Source organism: Phacochoerus africanus, chromosome 8, assembly GCF_016906955.1.
Source record: "Phacochoerus africanus isolate WHEZ1 chromosome 8, ROS_Pafr_v1, whole genome shotgun sequence".
Classification (NCBI taxonomy): Eukaryota; Metazoa; Chordata; class Mammalia; order Artiodactyla; family Suidae; genus Phacochoerus; species Phacochoerus africanus.
In genome coordinates, this window is record NC_062551.1 from 72792941 (window position 1) to 72812733 (window position 19793).

Here is a 19793-nt window from a genome sequence, read left to right on the forward strand (position 1 = left end):
TGAGTCTAGACTGGTCCTTTGGAGCGAAGATGGGGTTTATGTGACTCATTTGACAGGGACGAGGTGAAGAACCCATTTTCCTTCCCCCTCCGCCCTTTATTAAAGGCTGTGCTGCCTGCAGTAACTTTCAGTCACGGGAATTCCAGCCCTGCGGTGCGGACGGACTGGGAGAGACGAGCAGCGGCGTCCGCAGGATCCCTGCGAGGGCGGCCGGGCGTCGGGGCGAGCGCGGCCCGGGATCGTCGGAGCCTGCGAGGACGGAGGACTGGGCCCCCGGGGCGAACGCGCGTCTGAGCCAGGGTGGCCCGGGGTCGTCGGGGGCGCGCGCGGCCGGGACCCTCGGGCGGCCGAGCGTCGGGTTCTGCGCGGCCGGGGGTCGCGGCCCTCGGCGACGGCGCGGGCGGTGCGGGTCCGGGAGGCCGCACGGCCGGCGCCGCCCGACGTCACTTCCGACCGGAGCCAAGATGGCGGCGGCGCGGCCGCGGGCGCCGGGGCGGGCGGAGCGGCGGCGGCGGCGGCGGCTCGGGCGGCGGCTCTCGGCGCTCTGAGGCGCGGGGCGCGGCGGGCACAGGTGAGGGGCGGCCGGGGCGGGTGGCTTCCGGGACGGTGGCGGGCTCGGCGCCCGGACGCCCGTCCGCTGCCCACCAGGACCGAGGCGGCGGCGGGGGCGACTCGCCGGCGATCCGGGCGCGCGGGGTCGGCCGGGCCGGCGGGCGCGCCCCCTCCGAGTTCCCGGGTCCGGCGCTCGCTGGGGCCCCGGAATGAGGCGCCGCCCCACCGCGGCCGGCTGGCGGCCCGGGGTCCGTCCCTCCGCGCCGAGCAGCTCGGCCCGGCCTTGGGGCCCGGCGCCGTGAAGTTGCGGGGTCCGCTTTGTCGCCGTTGGTTTGCCGCGCGCCCCGCGGGGAGGACGGTGTGAGCAGCGGGGCGGCGGCTGCGACTCCAGCCGGACCCGGGTCCCGGTTAAGCGGGGTCGCCCGCGGGGCCCCAGGGCCGTTCCAACAATTTCAAGTCTTTTTTGTGTTCCAGCCGAATGTGTCTTTCGCACTTGGATTCTGAATTTGTTTTGTGCCTTGGCGTCTTTGTGTTTCCTAAATCCACAGCGTGTGGTTTAAACCTGGGTAATCCCGTCATAGACCCACCGGTGGTTTTGTTTTGAACAGACTTGCGTTTATCTCTTACTCATTTTGTTACCGAAGATAGCCACGAACCTGCTATTGATGGTGGCAAGTGAGGCACAAGGTAGACCAAACAGGTCAGTGTCATCCCCACACCTCCGTGGTTCCTCCCGACCCACGCGTGAACCGCTGGACCACGGCTGGCCACCACCTGCCCGGCCGTGAACGTCGGGAACAATCCCACATCCCCTTGGGAAGCCCAAATTCTCTCGACCACGTAGCTGTAATTCTGCCCCGAGAGAGGAGATGCACCCTGGCCCCTCGTCTTCCATTCAGCGTTGCATCGAGGTTTGGGGTGTATTTCAGAAGTGGGTCCTTTTGGTGAATCCTAGTAGCTCTTTGCATCTCGCTAATCAGACACTAAAGTGGTCGCCCTCAGGGCGATTAAGATATTTCTTTTTAAAGTTTTTTTGTTGACTATAGGTTTATTGGTCAAAGCAACCACAGTCTTTAACAACACATGGCACCTTTCAGTGATTCTCTGAAGACACCAGACTTCATCTCTGATCGGTTGTGTGCAAATATTGGGGAAATGTGGGCCTCTAGACATTTTTTTTTAGCGTGTTATGAAATCTCTTGTACAAATATTAAGGAGGAGGAACTGAGAGACGTATCCTATGTTCCTTTTTAGTACGGTTTTGTTTTTGAGATGGCATGCAGCTGCCCCTTCATTCTCTAGAAGCTTCCTTACCGACACTCGTTTGACCACAGTCTTTCACGGGTAGTATCTCAGTGCAGCCTGGAGAGGACCTTTAAAGATCATCCAGCTCCCCCATTTCGAGCCATGGGAACGGAAATTCCTAGCAGGACTAATGTTTGTTCCCAGCTCCTGGTAGTCCAGGGCTCTTTTTACACGTCTATTTTGGTTGGGTTTAAATATGTTCATCCATTTGAAGCGCTTAGAAAAGGGCCAGGCGCGCGATCATAGCAGCGCTCTGCAGAGGTTCGCTTTTGTTGCCTCTGAAGGTGGTGTCTTTAACTGAAAAGTTGGTATATCCCCATTTGTTTTTTTTGTTTGTTTGTTTTCTCACTGGGGGGACCTTAGATTTGTAATGTATTCAAATGAGTAATAAGTACAAATCGTAACAAAAGATTCTCACTGTGGGACAATTTGAAGATAGCACAAAACACAAAGAAGGAATAGAAATCATCCGTGCCCTTCCCACTCCTCAGATAACGGCGGTGAGCATTTGGGCAGACCTCCTCCTCCTCCTTCCTGCCTCTCTTGGTGTGCGTCTGTGTATGCCTCCCCTTGTATGTATTTATTCACTGCTGTAGATTTACATTTGCTGCAGGATTGATACATTCTATATATTGTTGGTAATGTCTTCCCGTATGGTATTGTGAGCATGTATCCGTGCCACTAAATCTCCTTCAGTGTGATTTGTGATGGCTTTGTGATATGTGGCTGGGCCATCATTTATTTATCAATTCCATATTGATCAGGAAGGTTTCTGGAGCCTGAGATTTTTTTTTCATTAAGATTTGTTTAAAAAGGTTTTTCTATTGTGCATTTCAGAGTTCCATACTCTTTTAGGATATGTGAAGATGTAGATTGTTTTTTAACCTCTAAACAGGCATCTTCCCTGCCAGGGCGGTTTTACGAAGCCGCCCAGCATTTCAGCTCCCTTTCATTCTCCTCCCTCAGCCAGGCCTGTGCAGTTACATACATATATCTGCACGAATATTCTTTTGATGATTATTTTACGTTACATGTTTATTTATTCATGGGACTGTTTCTTTAAGCTGCCGATCTCTTTTCAAGTTCCAGATCTGATTTACAAACCTTTTAAGTCCTTTTAAATCATAGACTTTCCGGGATGGAAAGCACCTTAGGTTATTTACTATTTTCATGTCTTCTGACGTGCTTTTCATGCTATTTTTAATCCCTCTGCAGAAGAGAACAAGCCTGTGGGCTGCACTAGAAAACTCCACAGTGGGGAGTGAAAAGGGAGTAGGTGGACAGTGGGGGAAATTATCAAACCTGCGAGGCTGTGCGTAGATCCAGGGGCTTTCCAGATGATGGGGACAGTACCTCGTGGTGACGACGACTGATACTGCTGACGTTTGTCCAGTGCTGTGCAGTTTGCCTGCAGCCTGTCAGTTCTGCTGCCGCGCCTGCCAGCATTTGGTTAGAGGTCCCAGGGACTCTTCTGGCTTTCCCCTTTTTAAGTTAGACATTTATAGTCATAGCCGATAAAATCACCTTCGTAGAGTGACTGAAAGCAGTGCTTAGGTTCCATGAAAGCAGGGGTTCTTAGCTTCAACTTGATTGACGTTTGGGCAGATAATTCTTTGTCGTGGGGGCTGCTGTCCCGTACATTGTAGGATTTTTGACGGCATCCCTGATCTCTGCTCACCAGATGCCAGTAGCACCTCCTCCAAGTTGTGACAGCTGAGACATGGCCAGATGTCCCCTGGGGGGCAGAATCACCCCAGTTTTAAGCCACTGCATTAAAGGAAGGCCCATCCCATCCCGACTGAATGACTGAATCACTGAAGCGGTTTCTGAAATCTCTTTAGTCAGAGAACTGTAAGAATGTACCATAGAGTTTATGTGAAGTAGCCCTTGAAGCCAGGGAAGGGACTTAGTGGCCTGTGGACGTTCTCGCCTGAGTTTGGTTTTGTGATTTTATTGAGCTGTCACTTCCAGTAGTTTTGTTGTGGTGTCCCTTTTCGTGGCAAGAGATAAAGGCATGCGAGGTAACCTGGAGACTATGGAGGTGTTTTCATAACGTAGGATCAACATTCCCAGTATGTAGATTAAATTATTATGAAATTTAAATTAATTTGCATAAAGTTGACACATAGTGAATACTTTAAGCTTGTGGTCTGTTACACGGAATAGCACCGAAACAATGGTCTTTTCTCCTGGAAAATGAGACTTTGTGAAGCATCCCCTTCAAGACTGATGGTGGAAGCTTAACTCGTTTTTTAAGAGCTCTTTTTTTAAACAGCCAATTCGAGATTATGTACTAAAAGTGATACATTTGTCCTGAGGAAATAGTTTACTTTGGAAGTACTTAGCTAACTTTTAATTTATTTCTTTATAATTTAAAGATTGTTTGTATTATGTATAACTGAATCACTTTGTTATACAGCAAAAATTAACACAGCATTGTAAATCAACTATACGTCAATAAAATTTAAAAAAAAATGAAATAACAACAAAAAAAGATCTGTTGTTCCCCTGGGGGGATAAAATGTAAGTTGTTATTTGAATTCTTTGAAAAAATAGTGTAGATTGAATTTTATTGTGGCATAAGTAACCTTTAATAAGTAATGGTAATCCTGATAAGGGTAAGTTAGAACTTACTGATAAATAAAGCATTAAAAAAAGAGACATGCTGTTGGACCACATTTGGTAGTGGGGTGGTTTTCTGAATTACAGAATCACATTCATTCACTGGAATGAGTGTGTTTGCCATTTAAATATTCTTTCTTAAAGAGAGTGTCTTTCATTTCCCACCCCCACTTCCCTGAAGCATGAACTAGAGTTATTGTAGGTAATAAATTTCGTTCATTTGGAATGAAATATGCTTATAATATTTTTTTCAGTACCATACAGTATTTGTTCTTAGAGTCTTGGTTCACGTCATACCTCTACTCTGTTTTCATTTATTAGTCCTTTGGAACAGGCAGTAAAGTAGATTTCACTGAATACTTATATGTTTGCCAGCTATTTTGGTGAAAAGAATATTTTGTAGCTCTTGCGATAAATCACGTGATAGGCTTTGCTTTCAAAGAGCCAAATTACTTCTTGGCACAGTGTGCCTGAAAGATGTAAAGCTAAGTGCAACTGTTAGTTTGATTACCGTGGGCAGCCTGTCTGGAAATTGGTAAAACCTACAGATTTTGCATGTGCTTATAAGTAGTTCCACTAAGACTGTGTTAAACTCTGGTGGGAAAATTTTGTGGCATTTTCAGCTAATTTAAATGATGCCGTCAATATTTGAAAAGAACTGTGAGAGTCACCAAGCTTTTCTATACTCAAGTAGGAATCTGGCACATTGCACAGGATCTTGTTTTGTTTGTTTGTTTGTTTGTTGTCTTTTGTCTTTTGAGGGCCACACCGTGGCATATGGAGGTTCCCAGGCTAGGGGTCAAATTGGAGCTGTAGCTGCCGGCCTGCACCACAGATCTGAGCCACATCTGCAACCTACACCACAGCTCACGGCAATGTTGGATCCTTAACCCCCTGAGCGAGGCCAGGAATCGAACCCGCAACCTCATGGTTCCTAGTCGGATTTGTTTCTGCTCTGCCACAACGGGAACTCCAGCACAGATTCTTATTAAGACAGTATAAATTAAGCATAAGTTAGAGCATCAGTATAGAAATGAGATTCTAAATGTTTCCTCTTCCATGAAGCTTGTTTTAGGGACTTTCCCATAATTCTGAAAGGCCTAATTTAAAAATACATCTAAAAGTAGGAATTTTAAAAAGAAGGGCTCTTGGGATGAATTCAGATTCTTCATCATGAAGCTCTGTTAACCTCTTATTAGGGGTTTCCGAGCAGGTCCCTTCACTTCTTGGGGGAGCTAATAGCAGTGCAACCCGCTCATGATTTGATTGAGTGCCACCCCAGAGTACAGAATCAGCTGTATCCCAGATCAAGCACAGGAGCATTATTTCTGCTGGGGGGGGGGGGGAAAACAGTTCTCCTCTCTTCCTCTTTGATAAATGGGGACAGTGATTGCTTCTTTCTCATACTGGGATGTTTTGAAAAGATGGATGAGGAATATATGAGCAATCTGAGCTACTTTAGGTTTTCCAAAAACCTGAAGGAAGAGCAGTTTTCCTTAGCTGCTTTCCTTGGTGTAGTAGGTATTGAGGGATAACATGGCAGAGTTATTGTGGAGAAACCCTTCCAAGTTATCTCTGAGTTCTAAGGGTTTTGACCTACACCATCGCCCATTCTGAACATGGTGGAGGGGGTGACTTCTTTCTAGTTTCTTCCATGCCTTTGACAAAGCCAGAGCCTTCCTCATCACCTCTCTGCCCAGTTTTCCCTCGGCCGCTTCCTCTGTCCCTCGGCACCCCCTTGTGGCTGAAGATTTCGAAATCTCTCTCCCCTGCCTTCCAGGCAGACGGTGCCGGGGCTTTTCCCCCCATTTGATGGATGCGGTGTCTTTGGAAGTCCGGCCTCCCTCAGTCTCCACGTAAATACCCTCCCTACTCTGGGCTGTTCCGCCTTGAGAATACACTTATTCTTGTCAGTCACGTTCCAGATTTTGCCCTCATCTTCACCATCTCTTTTTACCTCCTGTTCAGGTAGAAAACGCGCTCTGTTCATTCCTCCTCTGCTTCTGCAGTGCTGGCCGTATTTTTGGTTTCTCTCCAGCTATCGTCAGTGGTGTTTCAAGCCTTTATCGCTTATCATCCGGATTCTGAGCCGGCAGCCTTTCTGGCTGCTCTTTCTTCTCCTGCCTCCTCACTCCTTCCTGTCAATGTAATCTTCCTAAACTGTTGGGCATCGCTTTGTTTGTGGCACTTTGCAGGCACATTCCTCTTGGGGTGCATTGCCCACCCCAGGCGGCTGAAGCTGCTCTCCTGATGGGCGCCCTGAAGGCCGAGGCTCTTTTCCTGGCCTCCAGTCCTGGTCCGGCTTGCACGTGCTTTTAAGTTCTCTCTCTAAAGACCCTCAGGGCTGGTGGAGTGGGTTGGGCGGGGGATGGGGGGAGAAGAACTCCTCCCTCACTGTCTGGGGGACGTTACCCACAGGTCAAGCTTACTTTAACTTAGAACTGAGACCCCCTTGAACTGTCCCCCCTTGTCTATCCTGCGCTGCACAGACCCTCCCAGAGTCACCCTGTCTCGGGCAGCAGGTGGCACCAGGAAGTAGCCTTTCATCTGTGTCATAAATGGGGAGGCATTTCTCTCTACCCCAAAACAAGAACCACAAATCATTTATTTTGAAGATGCACACGTCTCTTTAAACAACAAAAACTCGTGTGCAGGAGCTTCTTAAACTGTAGAGCAGTACACAGACATCGCTCTGCAAACAGTAGGTGTTGCTGTTACTTTAAAGTACTTACATATTGAGAGGACAGACTCCAGATCTCAGGTTTTATTTAAAGTAGAAGCGTCTGGCTCCCTACCAAAATAGTAATAAACCCTTGGGAGAAGACCTCTGGACTCTTGTAGTGATTGTGTGCTTGGCACCTGAGTGAAATATACTTTAAGTTGTCACTCTACCTGGTGTAACTTGTGATTTTGCTTGAGGTTTGTTTGCTTGTGAATTTCCGAAGCCTCCTTGTCATTTATGTGTGGTTTGTGGAAGGTGGGTTTTCCTTGTATTTTGTTGTGTAGGAAAAACCAAAAAAGCTCTTAGGAAGCTACTTGTAAGGTAACTATATCAATGCTCAGAATGTGGGAAAATGCGTACTTAAGGGCTAGGACCCATGTGTCCTGTCGCTGACGCTTTCTTCCCCTTTAGAGGAAATTCAGAAGTATTTTGCAGGTTTCCTGAAAATCTCTCGATTTTAAGTGTCTAATCACATAAGTAACATCTGTATTGGCGACTCCAGTGGAAAAACCGTAACTCAGAAGGGTCACCCGTGAATTCATTTTATTTTGGGAATTGTGAAATGAACTATCATGTGGCATCTTTAGAAATTTTGTGTTTGAGTTGGAAGCTTGGCATTTGAGTGTTAGGAAAGAGTCCGGCTTAATTTTCCTTTGATAATAAAGTTTTCACACATCTACCCTAGGGAAAAATGTTAGAAAACTATCATTTTATAGGAACCTCCTTGATTTTAATGCTGTTTTGCAGAATATTCAGTCAACAGTTTAAGTTCTTTTCCTAAGAGAGATGGGAGTTACAGTAGTGCTCTGGAATCTGTGCACAGTTCTTATGAAACAGCGGGGATCAGCTGGGAAGCATCTGTAGACTTACTCACCTTTTTAATGTGGACTTTTCCATCTATAATTTTTGGTAATTAGTCTTGAATGTAAGGAAATTAACTTTTTAATTCAAGGGTATTTTGATTGGATGGAGTTACTTTGTCCAGGAAAATGACAGCGATTCCTTTGTTTTAGGAGGAGGAATATCCTACTGTTACAGTGAGAGTAAAGAGATTTAAATTTTTTAGAGAAACTGGGTATTTTTAATTGTGGGGTTAGAGGGAATTATTGTAGAAACCCTAAATAGCCCCCAAATTTGTGATGTAATAAATCACATGTTCAGTGTAATGCAATGACAACAGTGTATACATTTAGTCAGAAGAATAAGGGAGAACATATAAATAGTAGCCAACTATAAATCAACCACGTAAATGATAAATAATCAATTGTGAGACATTTATTGCTAAGCTAGCTCTTTATTAGTAGATACTTGGAGCAGTATCTTTTTGAAAAATTTACCTTTAATCTCCCCTCCCCACGCCCAAGTAAAGGAGAGAGAATCTAGGGGAGGGAAAAACCCCCTAGAGTGCCATCATCTGAATCGGGATTTGTAGTACCCTCCTAGTTTATCCATGGGTCTCTTATTTAACATTCACCTGTGGTGGTGTTTAACTGAGATAGTTCAAACAAAAACCTTAATCAGCCTCATTGTGTCACTGAAGCTCTGTGGCTCTAAAGCCAAGAGGGTTGGTCCTCTCCTCAGTTCGGTGGAAACTGTTGCCAATATTGAATTCTCCCACCTGGAGTAAATTCTCTAAACTCTGCTTCCTTATTTAGGTTGGTGTCAGGACACCGTGCTCTATGAACTTGGGGGTTATTTGTCTATAATATTCTGGGCCTTATTTATTTATTTATTTTTTGTCTTTTGTCTTTTTAGGGCTGCACCACAGTATATGGAAGTTCCCAGGCTAGGGGTCGAATCGGAGCTGTAGCTGCCGGCCTACACCACAGCCACAGCAATGCCAGACCTGAGCTGTATCTTCGACCTACACCACAGCTCAGGGCAACACCGGATCTTTAACCCGCTGAGCGAGGCCAGGGATCGGCCAGGGATCGAACCTGCGTCATCGTGGATGCTAGTCAGATTGTTTCCGCTGCACCATGACGGGAACGCCAATGTTCTGGGCCTTATTGAGGAAACCTATTTACTGAAATGGGAGAAATTACAGGTTTATTTATGAGCATTCTATTCTCTCTCTCTCTTTTTTGGAGGGGAGGCTGCGGGGGCCGAACTTGGAAGTTCCTGGACCAGGGATTGAACCCGCACCGCAGCAGTGACCTGAGCCACGTTCTTAACCCATTGGGTCATAAGGGAATCCCGGTTCTTTGTGTCTCTAACATACACATTCGGTATAGTCCTCTGTATTTTACCTTGTTAGAGTACTGTCTTCTGCCTTGGGTAGAAGTCATTCTTGCAGTTTCAAGCGGTAAGAGTTCACACTGTCTGACTTCTCAAAGAATCACCAGGTCTTCGCCGTGTTCTCAGTCTCTCTTTCTCTTTTACACACAGTCTTAGTCTTTTTTTTTTTTTCTCTTGCTTTTTTAGAACTGCACCTGTGGCATGCCGAGGTTCCCAGGCTAGGGGTGGAATCAGAGCTGCAGCTGCTGGCCTACACCACAGCCACAGCACTCCAGATCCAAGCTGCATCTGTGATGTACACCACAGCTCACTGCAGTGCTGGATCCTTAACCCAGAGAGGCCCGGAATCGAACCATCATCCTCGCAGATATTAGGCTAGTTTCTTACTGATGAGCTGCAGCAGAAACTCCTTATGCTTAAAATGATAACATACCAGTTTTGATTTTTCACTTTAGTTTATTTAACTTGGTAATCTGCCTTTTAAAAAGAAAGTTGGGGGTATATATTTTTTTCGGTGTGAAACTGGACATTCTGGACATTCTAGTGAAATTGTATGATTTTAGAAAAGGAAAATGAATGATTTTTTAATTTAGCAAATTCCTAGGCAAATTCAATACTTAATGCTTTTGCATAGATGCTGAATGTTTTCATATTGATAGCTAGAGTTTATAATTGTAATTTGACAATTCCATTCTTCTGGTAGGAATTATGAATGGTAGTTTGTTTTTTTTTATAGAGAGTTACATTAGCCGTGTTTGTTAAAACTTATTTTGAGAAGTTGGCATAGTTTAGCTATTTTTATTATTTTTCTAGTTTAGAATTGCAAGAATCTTTTGGTCAGAGAAGTTGAGATCAGTGCTAAACACTGTAAATCTACTCTAAGAGTGTAATTGTCTGTTTGCTACATTGATAACTCACTCCTTTACCACGAAAGATCTGCTTTATGTGGTGATTAGTGATTAGATTTCTTATCTAGGTCATAAACTTTCCAAGACTCCTTTTATTTTTTTGTTTTTATTTTTTTTTGGGTTATTCTGAAATTTTATTTTTATTTTTTACAGAATAAAATACATACATTTACACACAATTACATTCACACAGATTATTATATCATGGATCTTAAGAAACAGATTAAGTGACTCCCACTGGAGAAGTGGAATGGAAAATATGCTGATGAGAATAAGTAAAATATAAAATGCATAAATTGGTTAAAAAACAGTGTAACTATATAAATATGTCCTCACAATTTGTTACATCTTATTGATTCTTCCATATAGGCATTACACCATTCTAGGTGATGTGATAAACAAGACATTATAGACCTTACATTGTACCATGGAGAGAAATGGTTATTAATAATACAATTGTAGAACTGTATTATTTAATTGTACAGTCACATTGTTTAATTATAATTATCATAAATTCTTTGATGGAAAGGAAATCAGAATCAGATGTAAGACTTCAGCATTCCAAGAATGATGTCAAATGACCCCCTTCATGGTGGATTATGCACTTATTTACTATGAGATATATTTCTCTCCAGAGATTCCTTGTTGTGTATCAGTTGTAGATTTTTGGTTTGCAGTTCTTCTGAAGTTTTGATGTAAGAGTCTATATGTATATGAGATTGTTTTAAGTTGTTGTTCTCTTAATTGCAAGTTCATCTCCGGTGTCCCGCATTTGTACCCACCTCTTCTCATGATTTCTGATTTTGATGGTATAATTGTGCATGGATGATTTCATATCTTTACTGTATATATGCCTTTACTGGTGAGCCTTGTCATTTGTGGAATTTTTGTTTCCTGTTGCTGATCTTTTCTTTCCTGCCTAGAGAAGCTCCTTTAGTATTTGTTGTAAGGCTGGTTTAGTGTTGCTGAATTCTCTCAGCTTTTGCTTATCTGAGGTTTTTATTTCTCCTTCAAATCTGAATGAGAGCCTTGCTGGGTAGAGTATTCTTGGTTGGAGGGTTTTTCCTTTCATCACGTTAAGTATATCATGCCACTCCCTTCTGGACTGCAGAGTTTCTGCTGAAAAATCTGCCGATAACCTTATTGGGGTTCCCTTGTATGTGACTTGTTTCTTTTCCTTAGCTGCTTTCAAGATTTTCTCTTTGTTTTTAATTTTGGTCAGTTTGACTATTATGTGTCTCGGTGTGTTCCTCCTTGGGTTTATTTTATATGGTACTTGTTGCCCTTTCTGGATTTGAGTGAGTGATTCCTTTCCCATGTTAGGAAAGTTTTCGGCTATTCTCTTTTGGAATATTTTTTCTGTCCCCTTCTCTCTCTCTTCTCCTTCTGGCACCCCTATAATACGGATGTTGGTGCGTTTAACGTTGTCCCAGAGTTCTCTGAGACTCTCTTCATTTGTTTTCAATCTTTTTTCTCTTTTCTGTTCTGCATCTGTAATTTCTTCTAATCTGTCCTCCACCTCGCTTATTTGTTCTTCTGCCTCCTGTATTCTGCTGTTAGCTGCTTCTAGTGCATTTTTTATTTCGCATCTCTTCTTGTTTGAGTTTTATATCTTGTATCTCTTTGGTCAGTGTTTCCTGTAAGTTATCCATCTTTGCCTCCAGTTTATTTCCAATGTCTTGCATCATCTTCAGCATCAACAGTCTAAAGTCTTTTTCCTGGAGGCTGAGAATCTCCTCATGGCTTAGCTGTTTTTCTGGGTTTTTTTCTTTCTCCCTCATCTGAGTTATAGTTCTCTGTCTTTTCATTTTTATAGGTGTTTGGTGTGGTGACCTTCTTACAGATAATAGAGTTATAGCCTCTCTTACCCCCCTGTGGCTGAAGTCAGTGTGGGGGCTTGCTGTAGGCTTCCTGATGGGAGGGGCTGATGCCTGCCCACTGGTAGGTGGAGCCGATTCTAATCCCTCTGGTGGGTGGGGCTTAGTCTCTGGATGGGATTAGGGGCTGCTGTGTGCCCGAGGCTCTTTAGGTAGCCTGTTTACTGAGGGGTGGGTCTGTGATCCTACCTGGGTTGTTGTTTGCCCTGGGGCTTCTCAGCTGCTGACTGATGGGTGGGGCCAGATTTTCCCAAAATGGCCCCCTCCAGAGAAAGGCAACTGCTGAATATTCCCGAGAGCTTTGCCCTCAATGTCCTTCCCTCACAACAAGCCACATTCACCCCTGTTTTCCCAGGATGTCCTCCAAAAACTGCAGTCAGATTTGACCTAGATTCTTATGGAGACCTCGCTCTGCCCTGGGACCCAGTGCATGTGAAAGTCCGTGTGCGCCTTTCAAGAATGGGGTCTCCATTTCCCCTAGTCCCATGGAGCTCCTGCGCACAAGCCGCACTGGCCTTCAATGCCAGATGCTCCAGGGGCTCTTTCTCCCAGTGCCAGATCCCAACATGTGAGGGTTTGATGTGGGGCTCAGAGCTCTCACTCCTGTAGGTGAGTCTCTGTGAGCCAGTTAGTTTTCAGTCTGTGGAGCTTCCCACCCGGGAGGTATGGGTTTGTTTATATCACGAAGTCACCCCTCCTACCTCTTGATGTGGCCTCCTCTTTTTCTTCTGGAGTAGGGTATGGGTTCCGGTCCATTTGGGTGGAGATTGCTCAGTCTTTAGTTGTGAATTTTGTTGTTTTTAGGAGAGAAGTTGAGCTCCAGTCCTTCTATTCCGCCATCTTAATCCCGTCTCAAGATTCCTTTTATAAAATGGTATTTTGAAAACTTTGTGTCTATTCCATGTTTTCAGTGTATTTTACGATCTTTTAAATTTTGATGCAACCATGCCAGTTCTCTTCTTTATTTCTGATTTGCTTTTTGTCCATAAGCTGTGTGTTGCTTCCTGAGTTCTAAAAGTTAGTTTCTTCTGAGTCTTTGGTGCTATGATATGGAATTTTTTTTGTAATCTAAGAAAGTAGTTATAAAATAATACTAGTGACCTCTAAGTGAATGTTGCACATGTGATTATTTTCCAAATAGCCAAAGGATCTAAACTGATCCAAAAGAATAATTGTTAGTATCAGTAACATAGGTAAATATGCAAATCAAATAATTATCTTCCTAATTCTTTCCCCTTCCTCCCAGATTTTAACCAACTTAAAGAATATATTATTGCTTTTTTATTTTTTTTAGGGCTGCAGGTGTGGCATATGGAAGTTCCCTGACTAGGGAACTGCCGGCCTACACCGCAGCCACAGCAATGCACAATCTGAGCCCACATCTACAACCTGAACCATAGCTCATGGCAATGCCAGATCCTTAACCCACTGAGAGAGGCCAGGGATCAAACCTGCATCCTTATGGATACCAGTCCCTCATGGGTACCAGTTGGGTTCTTAACCTGCTGAGCCACAGTAGGAACTCGCTGATTGCTTGTACTTTAGAGGCTTTTCGTATAGTTTTGTAGGCTTCATAAGTCCACAGCAGGCAGATGTGACAATTTAACGTGTTACGTGTGTTGCATTAATGTTAGTTTTTTATCTGTCTTTTGTTTACTCTGCCTTATCTCAGAGGATAGGTCATAGACAAATGGCTGCTGCTGCGGGGCTGGTCTGACCCTGGGACTGGAGTTTCTTGCATATTTCTGGATTTGCTGGTCTCTGGCCTCCATGTCAGAGGACCACAGCCTAATGGTTTTTGAGGTTGTCTTGACATTCTAAGGGACCGCTGTTTGAATGAACACTTGAATTATTTTATTGTTGCTGTATTCATACTGATCATGTATACTCAAATGTTTATGATATTTGATAAATATTTGAAGGAATTTGGAAGCAGTATCTTGAAAAGTTACGTACATGTATATTATTAAAACCTCAGACCTGTAAAATCAAGATTAAGGTCTTAGTTTTCTAAGAATGTATGCTGTTAGTATAGTTGATGATAGAAATTCACGTGCTTTGGAGTTCCCTTTGTGGTGAAGTGGAAACGAATCTGACTAGTAACCATGAGGTTGTGGGTTTGATCTCTGGCCTTGCGCCGTGGGTTAGTAAGGATCCTGCCTTGCCATGATCTGTGGTGTAGGTCACAGACATGGCTCGGATCCTTTGTTGCTGTGGCTGTGGTAGAGGCTGGCAGCTGTAGCTCCAGTTTGACCCCTAGCCTGGGAAAACCAAATGCCTCGGGTGCAGCCCTAAAAAGAAAAAAGAAAAAAAGAAATTCACATGCTTTAAATTTGTATATCTGGGAATTCCCATTGTGGCTCAGCGGGTTAACAACTGGACTAGTTTCCACAAGGATGCGTCTAATATCCATGATACTAGTATCCATGAGGATGCAGGTTTGATCCCCGGCCTTGTTGAGTGGGTTAAGGATCCGGTGTTGCTGCAAGCTGTGGCATAGGTTGTGGATGCAGCTTGATCTGGTGTTGCTGTGGCTGTGGTGTAGGTTGGCAGCTGCAGCTCTGATTCGATCCCTAGGCTGGGGACTTCTATATGCTGGGGGTGTGGCCCTAAAAAGACTAAATAAATAAATAAAAATCTGCATATCTGCTTAATGTACTTTATTGGAGAAAAATCAACAGGTGGAATGGGAGGGAAATGTAGGCATATTCAAGAAGGTCTGGTCAGGCATAGAAATCCAAAAACGAAACTAGGACAGAAGCCAGGGTCAGAGAAGTCCTAGGGATTTTAAGATTTTCATTATTTACCATTGGAAAACTGAAGGCACTTAATTATTAAGCTTTTTTTTTTTAAAGTTATCTTGATAGAATTGTTACATTTCAGTGAGAGGTGTGGAAGGATTTCTCTCTGCCTCTACACTCATAGGATTGGTAAAACTCAGACTTGAGATGTCTGTTAGATGAGCTGGTCTGTAAATCGTGCTGCCGAATAGGAAAGTTGTGTAGGATTGTGACACACTGCCACAAATGATTGGAGAAGCTGCTGGCTCTCTTTACCCAGGGCAGTGCTAGGTGGCCTTGATGGAAGGGATAGTCCTGCAGAAGAGTCGTCCAGCTCAGAATGCAGTGGTTCTCTGTCAGGGACACTGCCAAAATCTCAATTCTTTTCTTGTAACATCCCTTGTTTTTAGAAGAGTTGAGTACATCTAATTGAAAAATACCATTTGAGAGGTCATTGTCGGATTTGCAATGTTTTTGATATTGTAAAATATTTTTGATATATAATTTGACAATGTTATGTATCGAGGGAGAGAGAAAAACATACCGTCTGGCTTTTGGCTTTTTTTTTTTTTTTTTTTTAGGGCTGCACCTGAGGCATATGGAGATTCCTGGGCTAGGGATCAAATTGGAGCTGTAGCCACTGGCCTGCACCACAGCCACAGCAACGAGGGATCCAAGCTACGTCTGCGACCTACACCACAGCTCACGCACGGGCAATGCCGGATCTTTACCCCACTGAGCAAGGCCAGGGATCAAACCTGCATCCTCATGGATACTAGGCAGATTCGTTTCCACCAAGCCACGATGGGAACTCCGGGTCTGGTTTTTAACAATTAGAATTGTATGTGGTAGGAGGATCCAAGCATACAGGGAGGTAGTAAACCCTTAAAAAGTGGGGTAAAGATCCTTCTGTTCTCTGGAAAGAAATGACAAGTGCATTCCTATCTGGATGAAGAGGGAACAGATAGTGTAGAAAGTCAGAAGGTTATGAATCATGTAACAATCTGAATTATAGTGTAACATTTTTATTAAGAAAAAATTGAGATTCATTGAGATAAAGAATGAAATATTTTAGGTACTTTAACATTTTGGTCATTCATTTTGAGGTGTCAGAGATCTAAGTTGTTTGATTTATGCCTTTGAGCTAGCAACTAAAAATGGAAGGAAAGGGAAGGGAAAATGTGTTAAATAAAGAGGGAAAAACAAATGAAGAGCAGATGGAAAGGAGGAGGCAGCATCTCAGAAAATGGCAGCTCCATCCTTCTCTGTCCTTAGGATAAAAACCCTGGTGTCATCCTTGACTTCCTCTCTTTTTGTCATGTATAGCATTGAATCTGGCAGCAAATCCTGAGGGCTCTATTTTTTTATTTTATTTTATTAATTAGTTTTTTTTTTTTGGTCTTTTTGCCATTTCTTGCACTGCTCCCGTGGCATATGGAGTTTCCCAGGCTAGGGGTTGAATCGCAGCTGTAGCCGCTGGCCTACGCCAGAGCCACAGCAACGTGGGATCCAAGCCGCGTCTTCGACCCACACCACACCTCACAGCAACGCCGGATCCTTAACCCACTGAGCAAGGGCAGGGATCGAACCCACAACCTCATGGTTCCTAGTCGGATTCGTTAACCACTGCACCATGACGGGAACTCCGTGAGGGCTCTGTTTTTAAAGATAGATCCAGGATCCAGTCACTTCTCACATCTCTGCTTCCCCGGGCCAGGCCACTGTCGTCCACTTGCTGAGATTGGGGCGGTAGCCTCCTAAGAGGTTTGCTTGCTTCCACCCCTTCCCGTGCAGGCTCTCTTGAAATCTAAGTCACGCTAGGTCACTTCTCCTTCCTTGAGCCTTCCCGTGGCTTTCCGTCCCAGGATGGGAAAGCTGTAGCCACTCTGGTGAACAGGGCTTACCTTGCAAAGCCTGTACCTAAGTCTGCCTGCCCTGTTCCCCTGCCCCACTCTATACCGTCACCTCTGTGCTTTTCCTCCCCTCTCTTGGGCACCAGTCTTACTCCCTGTGATGCTCCTGCTCCGTACCTTCAGGCTTTTAGCAGATGTCCCTTTCTTGGCGAAGCCGTCTCTGACCATACTGGTGGATTCGCAGGCCCTGAGATACAGAGACTGTAATTTGGTCCCTGTCCTCCCACTCCAGGTGCCTCTGTTTTTCTCCTCTGTTTTTCTCCGAAGCACCTTCATTCTCCGACATGCTACACATTTTACTTAGCTGTTTCCTGTAGTTAGTCTCCCTTCAAGGGTAAGGATGGGTCTGCTCACTGCTCAAAACCAGCATGATACGTAGTCTGTGCAAGGGGAGCCAGAAGGGAACAGTTAGTGAAATATAATTAAGAAGCAAAAGAAGAAACCAAAAGTATAATATTTCAGCGGGGTTATTTTTAGCCTATTTGAACCTTGTTGAGTCTGTTGTTAGTTGAGAATCTAACTTTGTAAAAATTAATCATAGCTCAGTGCCTGATCGTTTTGGCAGAAGCTTCATAAACAATATCAGTGATTATTGTGAGAAGGAAAAGATAGACCAAAGGAAGTGGTAAAGCATCTTTCCAAAGATCTTTTTTATTGAAACATTTGCACTGGTCCGAGAACTGAGGTCCCACATCTAGCTGCTGCACTCTGCAGCCAAAAGAAAAAAGAAAAAAAGAAAAAAAGAAAAAAGCATTTTACTGTAGGTTTTTTTTCTCAAGGAGAACTCTTGTGGCCAATGTTAGTAAATCCACCTATAAAAGCTTAGGGAGAGAGCAAATGAAACCCCTACAATTTCAATCAGTCCTTGGGGCCTGAGGTGTCCACAGAAGGTCCTCCTGGTGGAACTGTGTGGCTGGCAGTAGGCATTTGGTAGAGGGGCTCAGGTGTGCACACCTCAGGGGTCACTAACTTCATCACTATTTGACACCTAATTTAACTTTATAATGATTTCAAGTTCTTGTAGAAAAGGATTATATTCAATAAAGGATGTGTATCCTAAATACATGTGAGAAGGATGCTCTGTATTAACATTCAAAGGTATGGATTTCCTGGGTGAACTACCAGTTATCTGAAATCGTATTCACCAAGGGTTTACTTCATAAGAGTTTATACTGATTTGGCTGGCACCGAGCTGTCTGACAAGTTGTGAGTTATCAAAGACATTCCCTGTGCCAATTTTGAGTGAAAACTACTTCAGGTGACTAGGCTTCAGCTTATAGTGCTTTTGGTCGTTAAAGGTGATCCGTTGAGGGTGGTTAAAAAGCTCAAGGGAAGAAACACCCAAACAATCCTTATTTCGAAACGGGATGAGGTGTCGAAGCACTCTTCTTTATGGGAGTGGGCAGGCAGTGTATTCTAGGGGAAGACTGTCCTTAAGTTAAACTTTCCTCGGTTTACTAGCAGTTAGAATATGAGGTTACACCGTGGGAAGCAGAGTCTAGGAAGGACATGTAAGTGTAAGTAAATTCATGAAACAATAGAATTATGCTTAATGGTGTGTTTGTGTACATGCTGAAAATATTTAGAATATTACAGTGGAAGTGCTCCTCTCATGATTTTCATATATTATGAAAGATGCCAAATGACTCCTAAGATACAATAACGTTGCAGAAAGGACCATCTTCATAGATTGTTATTTAGAAACAAATGTGTCATTTGCATTTATAAGAAATGATTTTGTCTTGTTACTATACTATGAATAAATTGTAGAAAAATTTTAAAGGCATAATTGCAGTTCTTTCCAAACAGTTTTTATTAAAACATTTGCATTTTATGCAGGGTTTTCGCTCTTCACCTCAAAGAGAACTCACCTTCTCTTTAGGGAATGTTAGTAAATCTGCCTTTCTACTGTAGGAACTCAGAAGCAAAATACGGTAAAGGGGTCTGTCTAATTGTGTTTGTATTCAACACAGTATTGATATAAGTGACAGAAGGACATTTACATATAAGTAAAAGAAGAACATTTACGTTGCATAATAAGTTACTGAGCACCGCTTTGTGTTTTTGACGACTAACAAAGCTAATTTATTTCTTCTCAGGCATGATTCAGTTCCAAAGCAAAAATTCGATGTCATTTGAATGAGTCTGCTTTCAATTTTAGAGTCCAATCAAGCCCCAGTAAAGAATAGGAAGAAATCTATTTTATTGTGGATAATAAATCTGCAAAGTAAGTTTTCAGCATAGACTGAAGTTGATCTGGCATGGCGTTGCTTTATGAATCACCCTTTGAGCAGACACTGCAGTTCTGTATATGGTTTTAAATCACTGTAAATTTGTAGGCAGGTACATATCACAATTGTCTGTTTTTCTTTTTAGGGCTCATGTAATCAAAGAAGTTTCTTTGTTGTGTGTATCTTTTCAGAACACAACAGGAATTGAAAATGAATCAGGTGAGTTTAAAACTAAGAATTTATCCAAATACATTACCTGGATGTTAGACTAGCTCTCGATTTTTAAAAAAACAGTCACACGCACATTTCATTCCTCCCAGATTTTCCTTTCTGTTTCTTAATACCATTCATTAGTTCATCATTTTCATAGTGTGTGTGTGTGTGTGTGTGTGTGTGTGTGTGTGTGTGTGTGTGTGTGTGTGTGTGTGTGTGTGTGTGGAGTGGAATGTGCGTTGTTTTGATGTGAATTGGTGTTTCTGTGGAACCGAGTAGAGGACTCATTCTTTGGGACCTTTGTTCAGACTTTCTTTTTTTTACCTTCCCCTGTCACACTCTAGTGTTATTTTTTGTTTTTATTTCAAAGCTTACTAAGCTTTCATTTTTGGTACTTTTTGTTTTGTAATAACCTGTTGACTGCAAAGGGAA

General features: G+C 43.5%; 1 protein-coding gene across 6 annotated transcripts in view; it reads left to right on the plus strand.

The window, feature by feature from the left end:
• The first annotated feature begins 531 nt into the window (after positions 1-531).
• Positions 532-19793, plus strand: part of PRDM2 (PR/SET domain 2) — a 120832-nt gene continuing 101570 nt past the window's right edge. For 2 of the 6 annotated variants that reach the window (XM_047791925.1, XM_047791927.1), the window contains exons 1-2: positions 18718-19144; positions 19294-19367. In XM_047791925.1, the coding sequence (XP_047647881.1) occupies positions 19359-19367 (9 nt within the window). In that variant the 5' untranslated portion in view covers positions 18718-19144; positions 19294-19358. Of the gene's footprint in view, positions 572-18683; positions 19145-19293; positions 19368-19793 lie in introns of those variants that run through there. The other 4 variants (XM_047791926.1, XM_047791932.1, XM_047791928.1 and 1 more) reach the window with 4 other exon arrangements.